The sequence below is a fragment of the Salvelinus fontinalis genome, chromosome 17 (genome assembly GCF_029448725.1).
Source record: "Salvelinus fontinalis isolate EN_2023a chromosome 17, ASM2944872v1, whole genome shotgun sequence".
NCBI classification, from domain to species: Eukaryota; Metazoa; Chordata; class Actinopteri; order Salmoniformes; family Salmonidae; genus Salvelinus; species Salvelinus fontinalis.
This window is the reverse complement of record NC_074681.1, coordinates 12912773-12935218: the sequence shown is the minus strand read 5'-3', so window position 1 is coordinate 12935218 and position 22446 is coordinate 12912773. Positions and strand designations below refer to the sequence as shown.

The 22446-nt window shown below is 42.0% G+C and overlaps 1 protein-coding gene across 1 annotated transcript in view; it reads left to right on the top strand.

Annotated features, from left to right (window-relative positions):
• Positions 1-3641: 3641 nt before the first annotated feature.
• Positions 3642-22446, top strand: part of LOC129813715 (arf-GAP with GTPase, ANK repeat and PH domain-containing protein 3-like) — a gene marked incomplete at its 5' end in the record, with an annotated part of 106786 nt that continues 87981 nt past the window's right edge. The window contains 3 exon segments of the mRNA XM_055866166.1: positions 3642-3780; positions 9463-9549; positions 22078-22182. Of these exon segments, the coding sequence (XP_055722141.1) occupies positions 3642-3780; positions 9463-9549; positions 22078-22182 (331 nt within the window).

Sequence of the window (22446 nt, the reverse complement as noted above, 5' to 3'; positions counted from 1 at the left end):
ACTACTGAAGACGAAGATAGGCTGCGGACTACTGAAGACATAGATAGGCTGTGCACTACTGAAGACATAGATAGGCTCTGCACTACTGAAGATATAGATAGGCTGTGCACTACTGAAGATAGGCTGTACCCTACTGAAGATAGGCTGTACCCTACTGAAGATAGGCTGTGCACTACTGAAGACATAGATAGGCTGTGCACTACTGAAGACATAGATAGGCTGTGGACTACTGAAGACATAGATAGGCTGTGCACTACTGAAGACATAGATAGGCTGTGCACTACTGAAGACATAGATAGGCTGTGCACTACTGAAGACATAGATAGGCTGTGCACTACTGAAGACATAGATAGGCTGTGCACTACTGAAGATATAGATAGGCTGTACCCTACTGAAGATATAGATAGGCTGTACCCTACTGAAGATATAGATAGGCTGTACCCTACTGAAGATAGGTTGTACACTACTGAAGATAGGTTGTACACTACTGAAGACATAGATAGGCTGTGCACTACTGAAGATATAGATAGGCTGTACCCTACTGAAGATAGGTTGTACACTACTGAAGATAGGTTGTACACTACTGAAGACATAGATAGGCTGTGCACTACTGAAGATATAGATAGGCTGGACACTACTGAAGATATAGATAGGCTGTACCCTACTGAAGATAGGTTGTACCCTACTGAAGATAGGTTGTACCCTACTGAAGATAGGTTGTACCCTACTGAAGATAGGTTGTACCCTACTGAAGATAGGTTGTACCCTACTGAAGATAGGTTGTACCCTACTGAAGATAGGTTGTACCCTACTGAAGATAGGTTGTACCCTACTGAAGATAGGTTGTACCCTACTGAAGATAGGTTGTACCCTACTGAAGATAGGTTGTACCCTACTGAAGATATAGATAGGCTGTACCCTACTGAAGATAGGCTGTACCCTACTGAAGATAGGCTGTACCCTACTGAAGATAGGCTGTACCCTACTGAAGATAGGCTGTACCCTACTGAAGATAGGCTGTACCCTACTGAAGATAGGCTGTACCCTACTGAAGATAGGCTGTACCCTACTGAAGATAGGCTGTACCCTACTGAAGATAGGCTGTACCCTACTGAAGATAGGCTGTACCCTACTGAAGATAGGCTGTACCCTACTGAAGATAGGCTGTACCCTACTGAAGATAGGCTGTACCCTACTGAAGATAGGCTGTACCCTACTGAAGATAGGCTGTACCCTACTGAAGATAGGCTGTACCCTACTGAAGATAGGCTGTACCCTACTGAAGATAGGTTGTACCCTACTGAAGATAGGTTGTACCCTACTGAAGATAGGTTGTACACTACTGAAGATAGGTTGTACACTACTGAAGATAGGTTGTACACTACTGAAGATAGGTTGTACACTACTGAAGATAGGTTGTACACTACTGAAGATAGGTTGTACACTACTGAAGACATAGATAGGCTGCGCACTACTGAAGATGAAGATAGGCTGCGCACTACTGAAGATGAAGATAGGCTGCGCACTACTGAAGATGAAGATAGGCTGCGCACTACTGAAGACGAAGATAGGCTGCGCACTACTGAAGACATAGATAGGCTGTGGACTACTGAGGACATAGATAGGCTGTGCACTACTGAGGACATAGATAGGCTGTGCACTACTGAGGACATAGATAGGCTGTGCACTACTGAAGATATAGATAGGCTGTACCCTACTGAAGATATAGATAGGCTGTGCACTACTGAAGACATAGATAGGCTGTGCACTACTGAAGACATAGATAGGCTGTGCACTACTGAAGATAGGCTGTACCCTACTGAAGATAGGCTGTACCCTACTGAAGATATAGATAGGCTGTGCACTACTGAAGATAGGCTGTACCCTACTGAAGATATAGATAGGCTGTGCACTACTGAAGATAGGCTGTACCCTACTGAAGATAGGCTGTACCCTACTGAAGATAGGCTGTACCCTACTGAAGATAGGCTGTACCCTACTGAAGATAGGCTGTACCCTACTGAAGATAGGCTGTACCCTACTGAAGATAGGCTGTACCCTACTGAAGATAGGCTGTACCCTACTGAAGATAGGCTGTACCCTACTGAAGATAGGCTGTACCCTACTGAAGATAGGCTGTACCCTACTGAAGATAGGCTGTACCCTACTGAAGATAGGCTGTACCCTACTGAAGATAGGCTGTACCCTACTGAAGATAGGCTGTACCCTACTGAAGATAGGCTGTACCCTACTGAAGATAGGCTGTACCCTACTGAAGATAGGCTGTACCCTACTGAAGATAGGCTGTACCCTACTGAAGATAGGCTGTACCCTACTGAAGATAGGCTGTACCCTACTGAAGATAGGCTGTACCCTACTGAAGATAGGCTGTACCCTACTGAAGATAGGCTGTACCCTACTGAAGATAGGCTGTACCCTACTGAAGATAGGCTGTACCCTACTGAAGATAGGCTGTACCCTACTGAAGATATAGATAGGCTCTACCCTACTGAAGATATAGATAGGCTGTACCCTACTGAAGATAGGTTGTACACTACTGAAGATAGGTTGTACACTACTGAAGACATAGATAGGCTGTGCACTACTGAAGATATAGATAGGCTGGACACTACTGAAGATATAGATAGCCTGTACCCTACTGAAGATAGGTTGTACACTACTGAAGATATAGATAGGTTGTACACTACTGAAGACATAGATAGGCTGTGCACTACTGAAGACATAGATAGGCTGTACCCTACTGAAGATAGGTTGTACACTACTGAAGATAGGTTGTACACTACTGAAGATATAGATAGGCTGTGCACTACTGAAGATATAGATAGGCTGTACACTACTGAAGATATAGACAGGCTGGACACTACTGAAGATATAGACAGGCTGGACACTACTGAAGATATAGATAGGCTGGACACTACTGAAGATATAGATAGGCTGGACACTACTGAAGACATAGATAGGCTGTACACTACTGAAGATATAGATAGCCTGTACCCTACTGAAGATAGGTTGTACCCTACTGAAGATAGGTTGTACACTACTGAAGATAGGTTGTACACTACTGAAGATAGGTTGTACACTACTGAAGATATAGATAGGTTGTACACTACTGAAGACATAGATAGGCTGTGCACTACTGAAGACATAGATAGGCTGTACCCTACTGAAGATAGGTTGTACACTACTGAAGATAGGTTGTACACTACTGAAGATATAGATAGGCTGTGCACTACTGAAGATATAGATAGGCTGTGCACTACTGAAGACATAGATAGGCTGTACACTACTGAAGACATAGATAGGCTGTACACTACTGAAGATATAGACAGGCTGGACACTACTGAAGATATAGATAGGCTGGACACTACTGAAGATATAGATAGGCTGGACACTACTGAAGATATAGATAGACTGTACACTACTGAAAATGTGGATAGGCTGGACACTACTGAAGACATAGGGCATACAGGAGCCTACTTAAACTACAGTATCTATGGTGTTTCCGCTTTCCCAGATCCTGCCTGTAACTGACCAGTCTGTTCTCTCTGTCTTTTTCTCCCTCTTTCTCTTTCCATCTTGGTCTCTCTTCCCTCCCTCCTCCAGTCAGCGAACGGTGGGGGTGCGTTCAGCGACTACTCCTCCTCTGTGCCCTCCACTCCCAGCATTAGCCAGAGGGAGATGCGTATCGAGACCATTGCTGCCTCCAACACGCCCACACCCATCCGCAAGCAGTCCAAGCGCCGCTCCAACATCTTCACTGTAAGTATGCGGCAGCTGATGCAGAGCAACACCCACTCACATTACTAGAGGGCACAGTACTGCACACACACATACTGTCCACTAGACGGAGACAAAGACAAAGCTACCCTTTCTGGCTGTTTCAGATACAGGCACAAAAAGCCTTCCTGGCTTTACTCTTTATACAAACAACTAAAATGGGTAACGGGGACAAAAAATAATAACAATATGGTTGTTGGTTACAACTTGGGTTGTATTTTGAACCCATACTATGAAAAAAAAGCTTAATTATATATATTCTTTTCTTATTTTAAAGCAAATATCAAAGCTATAAGCACTGTGGAGAAATATCTCAGCTTTTTTAAACCTTTTTTATGTTGGTGACATTTTTCTTTACTTTCCAATTGGAAGTATATGAGCGCATTAATTACTCATCTTTCACTTATACCCTCTTCCTGGCCCCACTGTCTCAATCTCTGGCCTCCCTCCCTCCCCTACCCCTCTTATTTTTACTAGATCCTTTCTTTGCAGTGACTCCCTATTGGGGGAGAGAAGGGGTGAGGCAAGGCTACACCTCACTAAAGCCAGCAATGCCAGTCCCCTTACCCGGCCACACTAAACTAAAAGTCAGGAACATAACCCTTTCAGCCAGTACAGAGTCAGATAATGCATGCTCTCCCTCTCTCCCCCTCCACCCCTACCTTACTGTAGGTATCCCTATCCTAGTTATTCCATCTCTGACTTTAGGCTTTTGATCTTTGGCCACTACCAGTGTACTTACCACAGCTTGCCCTGCTCCCATTACCTATACTTATGATAGCCCTAGTTAAACTTTTATCCTTACTCTAGCTTTAACCCAACCCAATTCCCCTTGGTCAATCCTATGGCACAGCTCTAACCTTCCCTACCTTTGAGACCCTTGCACTAACCACTGTACTTTTCACAGCCTCCTTTTCTTTTACCTCTACCTTCTCCCCTAACCTTAGCCCCTATCTGCTCCATTCTACGTTCATCCCTTCCCCAGCTCCCCTTTCTACCTCTCCCTTCTCCCCTAACCCCAGCCCTGTCCCTTTCTCTAACCAAGCTCAACCCTGACCCCAGCCTTTCCACATCCTCCCTCTAACCTCTCCCATTTCCTCCTACCCCAGCTACTGTGGTAACCACCGCTGGGCTCCAGGCTCTGGGCAGCAGAGCAGGCTGTGTGTCAGTTAGTAGCGCCCCTTGTCTTCTCCCTCCCCCTGCTAGGTAGTGACTAACCCTGTCCACCAGAGAAATGAGCCTCTTCCCGTCTGCGTCATGGAGATGCCCAAGCACGCCACCTATCCCGTGTGGGTGCCCGAATGGCAGGCCGAGCGGGAGTTTCAGCTCATGACCTTCTGAGGAGCAGCAAGTGGGAGGGTGGGAGTGCCAGGGAGGGGCGGAAGAGAGGTGGAGGGGGGAGGGGGACAACGACGACTCAATGTATCCCAAATGACACTTCAAGAGCAAGGAAGACATTGCCATTTTTACAATACAAGAGAAAAACCTAAATACCAAGCATTCACTTTAAGACTACACCTTCTCACCTTGCTTTTTCATCAATCTCAGTTGAGAGGACCTCTTGAGGACACAGAATTATTTATGCGCCGTACACAATACAGTAGTCCTGAACATCTCTCTCTGGCCACACATAGTTACAAAGACAGTATTATAAAACCTGCAATGCCACCTCTTCTAATCATAGTAGTGGGTAACTGTGATCCCTAAGCGTTTTTTATTCAGTTGGGGAGTTGTGGTCAGGATGGAGACAAAGCCTTAACATCATGGGTTATTTTAATAGGTTATACAACACAATAGTGTCTATTTCTCTCTCAACCCTTTTTATTTCACATTCCTTTTCTTTGTGGGCATTTTGACCAGATAGACCATTCAGAAGCACCCAACCCAATTAGAAACAATACTGTGGCTAACTTTGCGGTCATATTCATGAAACCACTTGTACTCACAGTTTTGCTAGTTAGAATATTCAGACACCTTTTCCCAAAATATTTCACTTTGGTATATTTCACTTTGGAGATTTAAGTAATATGACCATAGCTCTATGATACATTATAAAGCACAATTTATTACACTTCTCCATCGCTAGTCAAAGGTCACTGAGCGAAAAGGTAGAATACCACAGTTACCACTTAAACGTTTCTGTATCCCAGTGCACAATCTGATGATGCCTTGCCACATTTTTTAGCTTTTGGGATTACTTCAAAGTACTTCAGATATCCCCATACTGATTATACAAATCAAATCAAATTGTATTAGTCACATGCAAATGGTTAGTATATGTCATAAGCATTTCGCTACACTCGCAATAACATCTGCTAACCATGTGTATGTGACCAATAACATTTTATTTTATTTTGATTTGTCTAATCAGTATTTGGGATATCTGAAGGGCTTTGAAGTCATCTCAAAAGCTAAAAAATAACATTTTATTACAAATATGAATATCATTGATTTAAGTTACTGACTATATATTTATTGGGCACTGGGCACCATTTTAATATTTTCATTTGCTGAAATAGGCTACCTTGAAAACATTTGGACATTTAGCTTTATAGTGCATTGCAAATTGACAGGTGACTCTGCCTCTATTGGAGCTTTTGATAATAGTTTTAGGGTGATTTTATTTCTCAAAGGTCCTAAAAGCTTTACTCAGAAAGATGTTGGTTTATCCACCATGTCTTTTCACCACCTTCATCACCAGTCAGTTCAGTCTAACCAGCCATAATCATCACCCTCAACCCACTTCTGTCATGACTAGTAATGGCCACTAGGTGTCAGCTGAGTACACAGAAATCCTTTCCTAGTGCTTCCATGGTTTAGTAACCACATCAATAGGTTTGAGGCATTTTTGTTCTTTCTTTATTTTCATAAACATTGTCATGACGAATTGAAGAGTACCTTTTTGCATATCCCCCCCTCCCCCATTTTGTCACATCTAAACCTCATAGCCATCAACTCTCATGTATAATTGTCAGCCATTTTGTTTACATTTTTTTTGTTCCTTCCATTACTTTTGTACGTTTTACTGGATGTCCACCCTTAAGGAAAAAACAAAGACGGTCTGGAATGTTTTTTCTTTTCGATATTTGCAGATTTCTGCTACTATTCCCAACGTTTCTTCATCAAAAAGGGCTTTCTAACTCCTTCCGCATTAGAAGAGCTCTGTGGTATCAAAAATCTAACCGCATTGCACCCCTAAATTAGTTGTCCCTCTGGCCTGTCATTCCCAATAGAGAGGAGTAATGCCTATGGACTAGAGCGTTAAAATAGTTTTTGCTGCTTAATCCTAGTGCCCCCTTTGCATCCTGGGTAATGCATCCTGGGTAATGCATGATGCACTATGGAAACCATACAGATTTGTGACAAGACAACAAGTAACGTTGGACGTTTGGGAGTCAGTTCATGCTCAAACTGAAAAACGGTCATATTCACACACTCTGGAGTGTGACAGAATGTAGGGATTCTTCTCTGCTGGAAATGCCCCCCCCCCCCCCCCCCGTCCTTATACCCCACCTCCGTACTTCAAACTTTCCACCCATACAAACAGTCTGTGTACAGTTAAGTCACGCTTGGAATTATGATTCAACCACTCAAGGACACATCCTCTTACATGACATCACTTCCCTCTTACATGACATCACTTCCCTCTTACATGACATCACTTCTCTCTTACATGACATCACTTCTCTCTTACATGACATCAAACTGCTTTTTGCCATAAAACGAGGACTCGAGGGGAGGTTGCAAAATTCTGTCAACCTTCAATAAATTCCCTGGTTTTCCCAGAATCCCGGTTGGTGGATTCCGGAATCAGGAGCTAATAAGCAGGAAATCCAGAAAAGTCCAACCAGGATTTCTGGAAAACCAGGGAATTGATTGAAAGTTCCCAGAATTCTGCAACCCTAACTAGAGGTGTGAAGTACGTTCAGTTGTTTACTGCCCTCATTTTTTTTTCATATATTTTTTTTTAATTTTTCTTTCTTTTCAAGGAAAGTCTTGAATGGACTTGAATATGTGGTCAACTTAAATAAGGGTATGTTAGGGGTGATGTTGGATAGTTTTATGAAGGCCTTCATAAAAATAGAGTAGGGTGTCAGGGGGAAGTGGTATCATACAGAATAACGAATTGCAAATGGATTGCACCGACTTGTATGAATGTAGTTTCTATTTATTTAATTTGACTATGATTTTGGAATTATTCATTTCTCCATTCTTTATTATTTATATTTATTTACTTGTTTTCTTCTTTATTCATTTATTTCAATTTGGGATTGGTTTGAAGATTATGAACTTATTCCATAATCGCTTTTATATCATTTACGTATTGAAAAATATAAGACTGCTGTATATCTTGTATTGTATTTTATTTACAATGGTACTCTATAGAAAGTATATGATATACATATGAAATATATAAAATAAAAAAAGATGCCTTTATTGTCCATCCTATATTTTGTGGGAACTGCAATGTTTGGCTCATTATGTTGATCTTATTTGAAAGTGAAACCTGTGACTTAATTTGTATGGTGTCTGTATAGAAACAAAAATTATCAGAATAAAACAATAAAATGTTGAAAATGATAAACCAGAGTTGGTTTACTTGAACTCAGACTCTACCTCTCTCCATTGGTGATTGATTGGGCATCCCTTCATCCTGTTCTGAGTGAGACCATAACAGTCTTGTCTGTTGGTTATGAGTGACATTTCCTGTACTTCACCTGTTAGTCTGTGCTTTGGGGATCTTCTGTGTACAAGTACTCTGTTTGTCATAACATGGGATAATACTGTATGTTCACTGCTTGACTATTTTCCCTGCACAGTCCGTCATTTGAAATGTCATGTATTTGCAGCAGGTGTTGGTGAAATGTGCTGCTGCACCTGTTCACTGATGGGTTCCACTGTTGTTTATAATGAACATGTTTAACAGCACCTGTACTTCTAACCCTAACACTGTGGATGATTTGAAATACATTTTCCCACCTGGTGTTTCAACAGGAATTTCACAGGTTTAAGGTTGGAAGGAAAAGCTATATGAAATTCCTATTTGATAACTTTCTTTGTCCGTCTTGTATAATAACCTTCTCTTCCCCTAACCTGCCTTTTCTACTTTTTATTGCGTTACAACTTGACTTGTCAATGGATCTATGCAAAAAGCCCCTGCTGACCTTAGAAACTTGATTTGGGACTGATCTGGAAGGGCCCACTGTGGGCCTGAGAGAGGGTTGTTCCTCTCGGATCTGGAAGGGTCCACTGTGGGCCTAACAGAGGGATGGATCTCCCATGGGTTTACAGGACTGAGTCATGACTCAATGTCGTCTTTTGGTCTACTACCTATTATGTGTTGAGATGTTTCTTATGTTCTGGTCTGTTCTTTTTGTATTACTGCACGCACGTTGATGTTCCCGCTGTATGTTACGCTGGTCTGCTTGTTTGTTTAGCTTTTGTTGTTGTTGAGAATTTTGTTTTGCGATGTTGAGTCCGCCCCCCCAAACCCCTCTCCAGACACACACGATCCACACACCCAACCTCCAAACATTCTTACCTCTGACCCCCATGCTCACCTTGATACACGCACCTCACTCAACTCCCACCCCATCTCCCCCTCACCATGGTTTGTTGCAGTGACTGACCGACTGACCGACTGACTCTCTTGTTTCCTTGCAGTCACGGAAAGCCAACAGTGAACAGGCAAAGACCACTGACAGTAAAACAGATAGCATAGGCAGTGGAAGGGCCATACCCATCAAACAGGTGAGTGTCTCTCTCTCTACTTCACTAGTCATAGTGTCTGAAATCACACCATATTCCCTACATAGTTCACAACTTTTGCCAAGGGCCCTGGTCAAGTACAAAAAAGTATGAATGTATGTACTTGTAAGTCGCTCTGGATAAGAGCGTCTGCTAAATGACTTAAATGTAAATGTAAATGGTCAAGAGTAGTGCACTATATAGGGAATAGGGTTCTATAGGGCCCTGGTCAAGAATAGTGCACTATTTAGGGAATAGGGTGTCACAACAATAGTTTTCACGTAAGTATAGCACATTCACTGTGTAAGTATAGCACATTTACTGTTTGTTTTTTTTGTTTTTTTTATTTCACCTTTATTTAACCAGGTAGGCTAGTTGAGAACAAGTTCTCATTTACAACTGCGACCTGGCCAAGATAAAGCATAGCAGTGTGAACAGACAACAACACAGAGTTACACATGGAGTAAACAATAAACAAGTCAATAACATGGTAGAAAAAAGAGAATCTATATACAATGTGTGCAAAAGGCATGAGGTAGGCAATAAATCGAATAATTACAATTTAGCAGATTAACACTGGAGTGATAAATCATCAGATGATCATGTGCAAGAAGAGATACTGGTGTGCAAAAGAGCAGAAAAGTAAATAAATAAAAGCAGTATGGGGGTGAGGTAGGTAAATTGGGTGGGTAGTTTACAGATGGACTATGTACAGCTGCAGCGATCGGTTAGCTGCTCGGATAGCAGATTTTTAAAGTTGTTGAGGGAGATAAAAGTCTCCAACTTCAGAGATTTTTGCAATTCACTGTGTGAGTATAGCACATTCACTGTGTAAGTATAGCACATTTCTGCCCATTAGTGCATATATACAAATTTATATTTGACAAGTTTTGACCATAGATATGATCTGGGCAGTGTGTTTGCGTAAGTGTTCAGGAAATGTTTAGTGTGAGTGGGTAGAGTCAAAAAAATGTATAACCACTAGATGGTGCTGTGATACAACAGTAATAAGAGAAACCAGTAGTGCTTAGGGTTCACAGAATTACATGAAAAAGAACATCAGAGAATTTTCCTGCACGGATATCAAGACATACACATCATAATCTTTAGATTATGTACTTACTGGATGTATAGATGTCAGGTTGGATGGGTTCAAAGATTTAGACAGGCACTATTGGCCAAAGCAGTTATCAAATGTTATGCGATCATATTCTGGTATGTTTAGGTGTCACATATTGACAAGGTATTATTTTCAGCATTAGAGATTTCTCTGGCAATGTAGCTTGTAATGTCTCTCCGAATGTTGTGGTATGTTATATATCCATCAGACATATTTTATGGTACTTTCTCGTGTTATTAGAAAAAAAATCACTTTGTTGTCTCTTCATTTTACAAGAAAATACAAGCGTCTAAATCTCATCATCATAGTTTACTAGTCCCCAAAAATCTATTTCAAAAACACTATGAGCAAATATAACATTGCATTAAAACACTTAAAGCGGTAATGTGTAAGAATCATGAGCCTGGGCATGTAACCAAGCTCAAAATATATAGTTTTAATTCTACAGTCTTTAATATTAATTTCCCTTTCTTTTTAGAAGTTCAAAATATGCTAAACCCCCCCTATGAAGTGCAGTAGAATAACACTTCACATTGAGTATGGGTAATTTGTTTTAAGGGTATAACTTTGAACCAGGATGAGGAGTCATTGACACATTCATTATTCTCTGCTGATTGTATGAGGGCTTTTAGAAAGGGTCAGCATCCTTATCCTAGAATTATCCTTCTGAACTAGGAATTATGGGAATTATGGGAACGTGGTAGGCCAAGTATTCCCTGCTGTTCAGGATGCTGTCCACATTTCTGGACATTTAGAAAGAATACAAGTATAAAATCAATGAAACACATGGGAAATATTGGCCAATGGAGAAAAAAACTTAGAATTTCCATTTGTTCCCAATGAGAACTGTAACTAGAAAAGTGCATTTCCTAAAGAAAGTGTGGTGTGCTTGCTAGCTTTTTTAGGATGTGCTTGCTATCTTTTTTAGGGTGTGCTTGCTAGCTTTTTTAGGGTGTGCTTGCTAGCTTTTTTAGGATGTGCTTGCTAGCTTTTTTAGGGTGTGCTTGCTAGCTTTTTTAGGGTGTGCTTGCTAGCTTTTTTAGGGTGTGCTTGCTAATATTTAGGGTTTTGACATTTTAATCGACTGATTGGATAGCATCAGCTAGCTTGAACATGTGAGCATTGGTTTGGTGTCTCTAGCTTGAACGGTTCAAGAGTTGCCGTTTCTGGGTTCTTTTATGCTAATGTATATAGTTATAGTTGATAAATATTTTAATGAATTTGAAGTTAGGAGAGTCTGAATGTTTTATAGTTGGTCTTGTAGCTTAATTCGCTGAGGAGCAGGGCCGTTTATAATAGCTACCTCTGTATTCTTATGTTAATTTATGCTCATTTAAAATGGTTATAGTGCAAAAATATGTATGGTATCGAAATTATTTTGACAAGCAATCTAAGTAGGGTCAGTCTGAATATGCCAACGTTGGTTTGGTTTCGATAGCTTAAAATGTGTAAGAGCAGTGGCAAATTCAAATACTTCCCATTCAAGCCTATGGAGCTATTATCAACACTTAACATTTTATAGTTCAAAAAGTATTCGACAAGTGCACGATTCCAGACCGGTCTGCACATTTTAAAGTTTGAATGGCGTTTCTTGCTGAAACGCTTGAATACCAGGTACGTTACGGTCTAAATTGTTACCATGTAAAGGATGAAGCACACAGAGAATCTCACTGCCGATAGGTACTTATCACACTGGGAGGCCGTTCCTTCTCTTGCTAGAACACAAGTGGTACCTGCTGCTTGCCGATCCGGTAGTGAAGAACCTGCCGTTTCTACTTGTAGAATCACAATGCTCGTCAGTGGCCAACAACTTGACTTTGAGCCAATCAGAGAGCATGAACCCCCACATTGGGGATCCAACAGGAGTGACAGCAAAAAGTTAAAAAATATAGTATTTTATCCATACATCCACAGTTAAATGTCACGAGCCAGTCACACTTCATATCCAATGTACTGTACGCTATGGGATGGTATCTAGTTAAGTGCACATACGCAATGCACACAACACTAAATACTTCCTCCAAGCTAGCTAACCACTGTAACTGGTATTGTATTAAAATTACATCACAATGGATTAGTTAACATGAAACGGCTGCCTGTGTTAGCTGCCGAGTTTGTGCAGTGTCCTTAGCTAGCTAGCTATGTTGTGTTAGCTAGCGAATATGCTAACATTAGCTAGCTAACTAAACATTTGGTTGTGGGCTGGCACTGGCACTATGGGATTATGGAGAGTGAATTAAATAGTTTCTTCATCATCTGTTGCCATCTGGCTAGTATCAACAAGGGCTTTCTACAAAATAGCAACATTAGCACAGCTGGTTAGCTAACATTTGGAATCTACAGTGCCTTCAGAAGGTATTCATACCCTTTGACTTATTTAATATTTTGTTGTGTTACAGCCTGAATTCAAAATGGATTAAATATATGTTTTTATCACCCATCTACACACAATACCCCATAATAACAAAGTGACATGTAAAATAATATAAAAGCATTTTTTAAATTGAAATACAGAATTAACTAATTTACATAGTCACTCCCCTGAGTCAATACTTTGTAGAAGCACATTTGGTGGTGATTACAGTCTTTTTGGGTAAGTCTCTTAGCTCTGTCAAGTTGATTGTTGATCATTGCTAGACAGCCATTTTCAAGTCTTGCCATAGATTATCAAGACGATTTAAGTCAAAACTGTAACTAGATCACTCAGGAATGTTCAATGTTGTCTTGGTAAGCAACTCCAGTGTATATTTAAGCAATAAGGCACAAGGGGGTATGGTATATGGCCAATATACCACGGCTAAGGGCTGTTCTTAGGCACAACGAATCATGGAGGCCCTGGACACAGCCCTTAGTCGTGGTATATTGACCATAAACCGACGAGGTGCCTTATTGCTATTATAAACTGGTTGGCAACGTAATTAGAGCAGTAAAAATAAATGTTTTGTCACACCATGGTGTACGGTCTGATATACCACGGCTGTCAGCCAATCAGCATTCAGGACTCGAACCGCCCAGTTTATAATTGGTCTTGTATTTTAGGTTATTGTCCTGCTGAAAGGTACATTCATCTCCCTGTGTCTGATGGAAAGCAGGTTTTCCTCTAGGGCTTTTTCTTATGCTTATAGCTTTATTACGTTTATTTTATCCTAAAAACCTCCCTAGTCCTTGCCGATGAAAAGCATACCCATAACATGATGCAGCCACCACCATGGTTGTACTCTATGCTTTTCATCTGCAAGGACTAGGGAGGTTATTAGGATAAAAGAAACGTAATAAAGCTATAAGCATAAGGATGTGTCATATTTGATTTGCCACAAACTCAACACTTTGTATTCAGGACAAAAGTTAATTTCTTTGCCACATTTTTTGCAGTATTACTTAAGTGCCTTGTTGCAAACAGGATGCATGTTTTGGAATATTTTTTATTCTGTACAGACTTCCTTCTTTTCACTTTGTCATTTAGGTTAGTATTGTGGAATAACTACAATGATTTTGATCATCCATCCTCAGTTTTCTCCGATCACAACAATTCAACTCTAACTGTTTTAAAATCACCATTGTCCTTTTGGTGAAATCCCTAAAAGAGGTTTCCTTCTTCTTCGGCAACTGAGTTAGAAAGGATGCCTGTATCGTTGTAGTGACTGGGTGTATTGATACACAGATCCAAAGCCTTATTAATAACTTCACCATGCTCAAAGGGATATTCAGCATCTCCTTCTTTTTTTGTACACATCCAATCGGTGCCTTTCTTTGCGAGGCATTGAAAAACCTCCCTGGTCTTTGTGGTTGAGTCTGTGCTTGAAATTCACTACTGATTGAGGGACTTCACAGATCTGTAACACAGCAAAATGTGGAAAGTAAAGGGATGTGAATACTTTCTGAAGACACTGTAGACCATAAATTGCAACACACATGGACATACATTGCCAAACAACACTACTGCCACCTTCTGGTTTGGAGTATTTTAACAAGGCTGAGTGGATGACGGCTTCAAGTTCTTTGCTGTGTGAACACAAAAGAGGTGGACTGCCAACACTGTTCAGAGGTGCTAAGTACTGTCGGCATGCAAACGTTTGACAATCTTACCGGTATGTCTGAGCTATAAATCTATGGCTGTTTTATTGCCATTGAAATGCATTGGAAGCTCATTTTAAATATAGCTGTAGTACATAAAGTATAAATGCTATGAAAAATGTTTTCTCAAGAAATCTAAGTTGGGGCAGTCTGCATGTTTGGTGTTAATATCTTAAACTGTAGATCGGGCCGAAGAAATCAAATAATAATATGAGTATGTAAGAAATCTAGAGTTGTGCTTTGCTGTCAGCAAGCACACCTAATGATCAGCAAAATTCTCCTCCATATCAGTGACCAGGTTTAAGTCAGGTTTAAGGGGATTAGGCCACCAGGGCCAAGTGAGAGGGAGGTCAGTTGACAGAGATCTTAAAGAACCCCCACCACCCACCCGCTAAACATACATAGTTACTGTAAGCTCTCCCATTGATTCCTCCCTATCTGATTATGGCCTGAAGTATGGCCCCTTCCCTGGGTGGGTATCATAGCATCTTCAGACAATAAGATAAGACCAGCTCCGTCCCATGATCTACCCAGGCAGGGTAGGGGGGGTGTATTAAGAGTAGCTGATGGCCTGACCTGGCCAGTCAAATGCACAATCAGGAAGATCAAAGTGCCAATGTGAGCTTAATTACCCCCTATTGGGCAAATTACACACTGCCTTCCACCCCTCCCCTACCCCTCCTCCTCCCCTCTCTCTGTCCACCCCGACCCCCCATATGTAAAAATGGTAAATACGGGCAACAATGCACTCATTGCCGAGGAGCTGTCGACATTAGGCTTTTCTTCTTGCCCCTTCTCTTCTCTCTATTCCCCCCTTTCCCAAACCCCACTTCTCTTCCTTCTGTTCTCCTCCGGCTGGCTGTCACAAAGGCCCGGGCTATCACTCAGCCACCGTGGCAGGATGCAGATTTTTTTCCAGGAGCGTGACAATGGAAAGGGAAGATACTATCTCCTCTGTGTAGACATGACAATTGTCTGGACACGGAGAGCGCGTCTGGCGATCGGCCTGTCTCCTTATGTCGCACAGCCTGAACATGGGGATCATGGTTGAGTGTGTGTGAGTGGGAGAGAGAGAGGGAGGGAAGGAAGGAGAAACAGAAGGTGAAACTGAACTGTCTGTTCACGACATGCCCGCATTCACTCTATTACTGCCATGATAAAATAAAACTATTTGCTGTAAGTGATCAATTCATTCTTCTAATATTTTTTTAATTATTACAAAATGATTGTCATTGTTTTAAATGGCAACTCAATTTCATAATATATCATAGAGGATTACATTTTTTTTTTTTGCTATCGTTTCTGACAGGTCAATTAGTTAAAATTAAGTGATTGGGTAAAAAGTTCCTATATTGGACTAATACGGACTAATATTAATCCTCTCAGTATTATTATCGATCTTTTCAAACCAGTGATGAATTTGTGTTGGTCCACTGATTACATGTATAGATTTCTGTCTGGTTCAATAAGGACAGGAGATGTGTAACATTATTTGTGTGTAAAACATGCATTACACCATCGCCAGAGGCCTTGTGACAGCACCATTTACTTCATAAGATCATAAAGCCATTAAAATGTGTTTTCAGTTATTTTATAGACCAAATAATGAAAAAAATCGTTTGTGCACACTTAGATCAATGGCAGTCTTAGTCATTTAATAGGCCAAGATTTCAGTCACAAAGACAAAATCATGAAGAGTATGGGTGTGAAAGAGCAGGTTTCGCACAAGCTAATATAAAGATGTTTATAAAATCCATCTTTGAAATGTCACAAATAACAGCAGTATGTAATTGTATATATTGGGTAGTGGTTATCAAACTTCAAGACAAGACCATCACAAAAACCTCTTGATAGTGATGATTAAAGGCCTGCTAGGGCGCTCTAATAGGGTGGTTATGGATGTGTTTAGCAAAGCAAAATCAAATCCAAGTTTATTGGTCGCGTACACAATTTGCAGATGTTATTGCATGTGCAGCGAAATGCTTGTGTTTTTAGCCCTAACAGTGCAGTAATACATAGCAAGACAATACAATACATACATAATCCAAAAAGTTATCAGAACGAGCCATGTCAAAATCCGGAATATGTAAGGGATGATCAATAAGGGGCTATGCGTTCTATGGAAAATAATGAACTGACCTTCCACTAGCGCGGTGTTGATTAGTCCTTCCACAGAGTTGCATTATTTTCCAGAGAACTGATAAAGCCCTGAGTTGATTATCCCTTTAATACCATAGCTATAATTTAACACATTTGCTGCTAAAAATGTGTTCATTTGCCGGTAGAAATGTGTTGAACATCAACTAAAGTAGCTAGCAAGTTTACTAGATAGCTACAGTAGTTGCCGTTGTAACCAAACAAACAGACTTGCTAGTTTAACTAACCAAGCCATCAGTTCTAGCTTGCCATTATGAAAATAGAATGCAACTGTAACGCTTGTCGTGGTTGGAAGAAGAGGAGGACCAATGCGCAGCGTGGTAAGTGTCCATATTGTTTTAATACGAATAATGAACATTGAAAAAAACAATAAAACGACAAACGAACACTCCTGTACGGTGAAACAAAACACAGAACAGAAAATAATCACCCACAAAACACAATGAAAAACAGGCTACCTAAATATTGCTCCCAATCAGAGACAACGACTGACACCTGCCTCTGATTGAGAACCATACTAGGCCCAACACATAGAAATCTACCAACAGAACAAAACATAGAAAAACAACATAGAATACCCACCCCAACTCACGCCCTGACCAAACTAAAATAAAGACATAACAAAGAAACTAAGGTCAGAATGTGACAGCAACAATGACAATAGTGTTTTCAATTCGACTTTTGCTTTCAAAAGTTGCTAAAACATAGAACATGTAAGAATGAACTATAGCCATTTGAATTCTACTGCAAATATACTGTGCGTTATGGGGAAATAATGCACGCTCTAGAATGCCCTTCAAGCCTATCAGAAACGAGTATTCAACAATGCCATGGTATAAAAATATATACGGTATATATAATGGTGTGCATAATGGTGTGCATTAACAGTATATTAATAGAAAATGTGTGTATGGCAGTAGTTATATAGGATGAGCCATGACTATAATACAGTATATACATATAAAGTGGGTTAAACAATTATGTAAACATTATTAAAGTGACCAGTGTTCAATAACTGTATGTACATAGGGCAGCAGTCTCTAAGGTGCAGGGTAGAGTACCGGGTGGTAGCCAGCTAGTAACAGTGACTAAGGTTTAGGGCAGGATACTGGGCGGAGGCTGGCTAGTGGTGACTTTTTAACAGTCTGATGGCCTGGAGATAGAAGCTGTTTATCAGTCTCTCAGTTCCAGCTTTGATGCACCTCTACTGTCTCTACCTTCTAGATGGTAGCCGGGTGAACAGGCTGCGGCTTGGGTGGCTGAGGTCTTTGATGATCTTCTTGGCCTTCCTGTGACACTGTGCTGTAGATGTCCTGGAGGGAAGGCAGTGTGCCCCTGGTGATGCGTTGGGCTGACCACACCACCCTCTGGAGAGCCCTGCAGTTGTGGGCGGTGCAGTTGCCATAGAAGGCGGTGATACAGTCTGACAGAATTCTCTTGATGGTGCATCTGTAGAAATTTGTGAGGGTCTTAGAGGCCAAGCTGAATTAGTTCAGCCTCCTGAGCTTGAAGAGGCTCTGTTGCGCCTTCTTCACCATGCTGTCTGTGTGGAGGGACCATTTGAGATCCTCGGTGATGTGCACGCCTAGGAACTTGAAGTTTTTGACCCTATCCATTGCGACCCTGTCGATGGTAATGGGGGTGTGCTCTCTCTACTGTCTTCGCCAGGGCACTCACCTCCTCCCAGTAGGCTGTCTCGTTGTTGTTGCTAATCATGCCTACCACTGTTGTGTCGAAAGCAAACTTGAAGATTGAGTTGGAGACTTGCATGGCCACACAGTCATGGGTGAACGGGTAGTACAAGGGGGCTGAGCACCACCCTTATGGGGCCCCCGTGTTGAATATCAGTGTGGAGGAGGTTTTGTTGCCTACCTTTACCACCTGGGGTCGACCCCTCAGGAAGTCCAGGACCCAGTTACACAGGGAGGGGTTCAGACTCAGGGTCCTGAACTTAGTGATGAGCTTGGAGGGCAATATGGTGTTGAAGACTGAGCTGAAGTCGATGAACAGCTGTTGGGGTGGTATACGTATTGTAGTGGGTCTAGGGTGTCAGGTAAGGTGGAGGTGATAAGATCCTTAACTTGCCTCTCAAAGCACTTTGTGATGACAGAAGTGTGTGCTACGGGGCTATAGTCATTTAGTTCAGTTACCTTCGCTTTCTTGGGTATAGGAACAATGTTTGACATCTTGAAGCAAGTGGGGACAACAGACTGGGATATGGAGAGATTGAATATGTTCGTTCACACTCCAGCCAGCTGGTCTGCACATGCTCTGAGAACTCAGCTTGGGTTGCCTTCTGAGCAGGTAGCCTTGTGATGGTTAAAACTTTTAAATGACTTACTCACGTCAGCCACGAAGAATAAGAGCACACAGTTCTTGTGAGTGGCCGGGGCCCGTGTCGGCGGCTTGATGTTTTGTTTTCCTAAAAGCGGGTGAAGGTGTTTATCTTGTCCAGGAGCGAGTCGTCGGTGTCCACAACGTGCCTGGCTTTCCTTTTATAATCTGGGATTGTCTTGAGTCCCTGGCACATACTCATGTTTAAGCCATTGAATTGTGAATCCACTTAGTTTTTTTATTTCACCTTTATTTAACCAGGTAGGCTAGTTGAGAACAAGTTCTCATTTGCAACTGCGACCTGGCCAAGATAAAGCATAGAAATTCGACACATACAACAACACAGAGTTTCACATGGAATAAACAAACATACAATCAATAATACAGTAGAACAAAAGAAAACAAAAAGTCTATATACAGTGAGTGCAAATGAGGTAAGATAAGGGAGTTAAGGCAATAAATAGGCCATGGTGGCGAAGTAATTACAATATAGCAATTAAACACTGGAATGGTAGATGTGCCGAAGATGAATGTGCAAGTAGAGATACTGGGGTGCAAAGGAGCAAGATAAATAAATAAATACAGTATGGGGATGAGGTAGTTAGATAGATGGGCTGTTTACAGATGGGCTATGTACAGGTGCAGTGATCTGTGAGCTGCTCTGACAGCTTGTGCTTAAAGCTAGTGAGGGAGATATGAGTCTCCAGCTTCAGAGATTTTTGCAGTTCCTTCCAGTCATTGGCAGCAGAGAACTGGAAGGAAAGACGACCAAAGGAGGAATTGGCTTTGGGGGTGACCAGTGAGATATACCTGCTGGAGCGCGTGCTACGAGTGAGTGCTGCTATGGTGACCAGTGAGCTGAGATAAGGCGGTGCTTTACCTAGCAGAGACTTGTAGATAACCTGTAGCCAGTGGGTTTGGCGACGAGTATGAAGCGAGGGCCAACCAACGAGAGCGTACAGGTCGCAATGGTGGGTAATGTATGGGGCTTTGGTGATGAAACGGATAGCACTGTGATAGACTGCATCCAGTTTGTTGAGTAGAGTGTTGGAGGCTATTTCATAGATGACATCACCGAAGTCGAGGATCGGTAGGATGGTCAGTTTTACGAGGGTATGTTTGGCAGCATGAGTGAAGGATGCTTTGTTGCGATATAGGAAGCCGATTCTAGATTTAATTTTGGATTGGAGATGCTTACTGTGAGTCTGGAAGGAGAGTTTACAGTCTAACCAGACACCCTGTCCCTGTACTGTCACTTTGCTCTTTGATTGTCTTAGGGAGGTCATGGCTGGTCTTTTTGTAGACGTCCATGTTCCCAGTCACCTTGCCATGGTTAAATGAGATGGTTCGCGCTTTCAGTTTTGCTGTTTTTGGTTTGGATAAGTTCCAATCGTCACAGTGGGAACAACATCCTCTATGCACTTCCTGATGAACCCATTCACAGAGTCAGTGTATACGTCAATGCTATTCTCTGAAGCGACCCAGAACTTTTCCCAGTCCTCGTGACCAAAACCATCTTTGAAGCATAGATTCCGATTGGTCAGACCAATGTTGCACAGTCCTTACGACGGGTGCTTCCTGCTTAAGTTTCTGCCTATAGGTGGGGAGGAGCAGAATGGATGTGTGATCTGATTTGTCGAAGAGAGGGTGGGGGAGGGCCTTGTAACCATCCCAGAAGGGAGAGTAGCATTGATCCAGAGTCCTCGATGCACGTGTAGCACAGGAGATGTGTTGATAGAATTTCAGTAGCGTTATCCTCAGAATTCCTTTATTTAAATCCCCAGCTACTATAAATGCTGCCTCAGCAGGGTATAGAGCTCCTCTCTCTGGGCATACAGAGGCTGTCCTGGGGCCCCAGCATGAGGAAGCTGGGGCCAGGTCCAGATCAAGGCAGGGAGACCGGGGCCAGGATTAGGATGATAGTAAGCCCCAAGCCTGGTCCCTGGGTCACCAAGGGTCAGGCCCTTCCTGATGTGTTAATCAGGATTATACAGCCCTGGAGGATGACCCAGCCTAGGACAACATCGGAGGGTGAGGGTACCCTATTTAACACACACACACACACACACACACACACACACACACACACACACACACACACACACACACACACACACACAGAACCCTGGTTGTAAAAGCACAACACTCCGCTGCTAATCCCCTAATTAAGCATGCCTCTCCCTTAGTCCTCCCTGGTCCTTACCCGCAGAGGACCGTCACCGCCCCCCAGCCACAAAGACCCCCTCACAGCCCCAGGAACTGCCATTGTTTACCCTGGATTGACTAAGCAGATAAAGTCAAACATCTGAGGAGTTAAGGCTCCAGAAGATAATGGTGGAATAGAGGGGAGGGGCTGAGTCAAGGCTTTGAAGAGGGGGAGATCACACACCTAATCCCTGGATGGAGGGGTCCTCCAGAGTTCAACTGGTCAGGACATGGGGATGAATGAATACATGGGCAAATTGGATTGTCTCTGCTCACTTTGAATGTGAGACAGTAGGTTACAGTAGGACAGCACCAATTCTGAAGGTTCAAGTGGTCACCGTTAAATATCATCTATAGACGTTGAACATTGATTACCCCGTTGACCGCTGTTGTATTGCATTGACCATGGGGTTACAGTGAGCAATGACAATCAAAAGTTGGAAGGTTGAAAAAGTTTGTACTCACATACAGGCAACCTGCTGCTGTAAAATGACTGTTGTATCCACTCTGGCCTGATCTAAGGATAGAGCAAGTGTTCTTATTGTCATCCCAAGTTAGTTACATTATATATTCTAGTCCATTGTGTTTAGCTGGAGGAAGACATCTTCTGACCCTCTCTTCTTCTCTTCTCTCTCCTCCAGGGCATCCTTCTGAAGAGAAGTGGGAAGTCCCTGAATAAGGAGTGGAAGAAGAAATATGTCACACTGTGTGACAACGGCCTCCTCACCTACCACCCCAGTTTACATGTGAGTAACCCTACATTTAGTATAGCTCCGTTTGTAGTGGACTGTTTAAGGGATATGTGTAGAATATGCTTTACATTCATCAGCAAGCGTGTCCCTCACAAAAGGTGTAAATTAATGATTTAACTGTTATGTACACATACTGATACATTTATGAACAAGGTTTCTGAGAGATAAAAAGGTTAGCAAAGATCTTTCAGCCTCTGATTATTAGTACCCCATCTTAGTGTGATTCTGATTATAAACTGGGGGGGTAGAGGCGGAGGT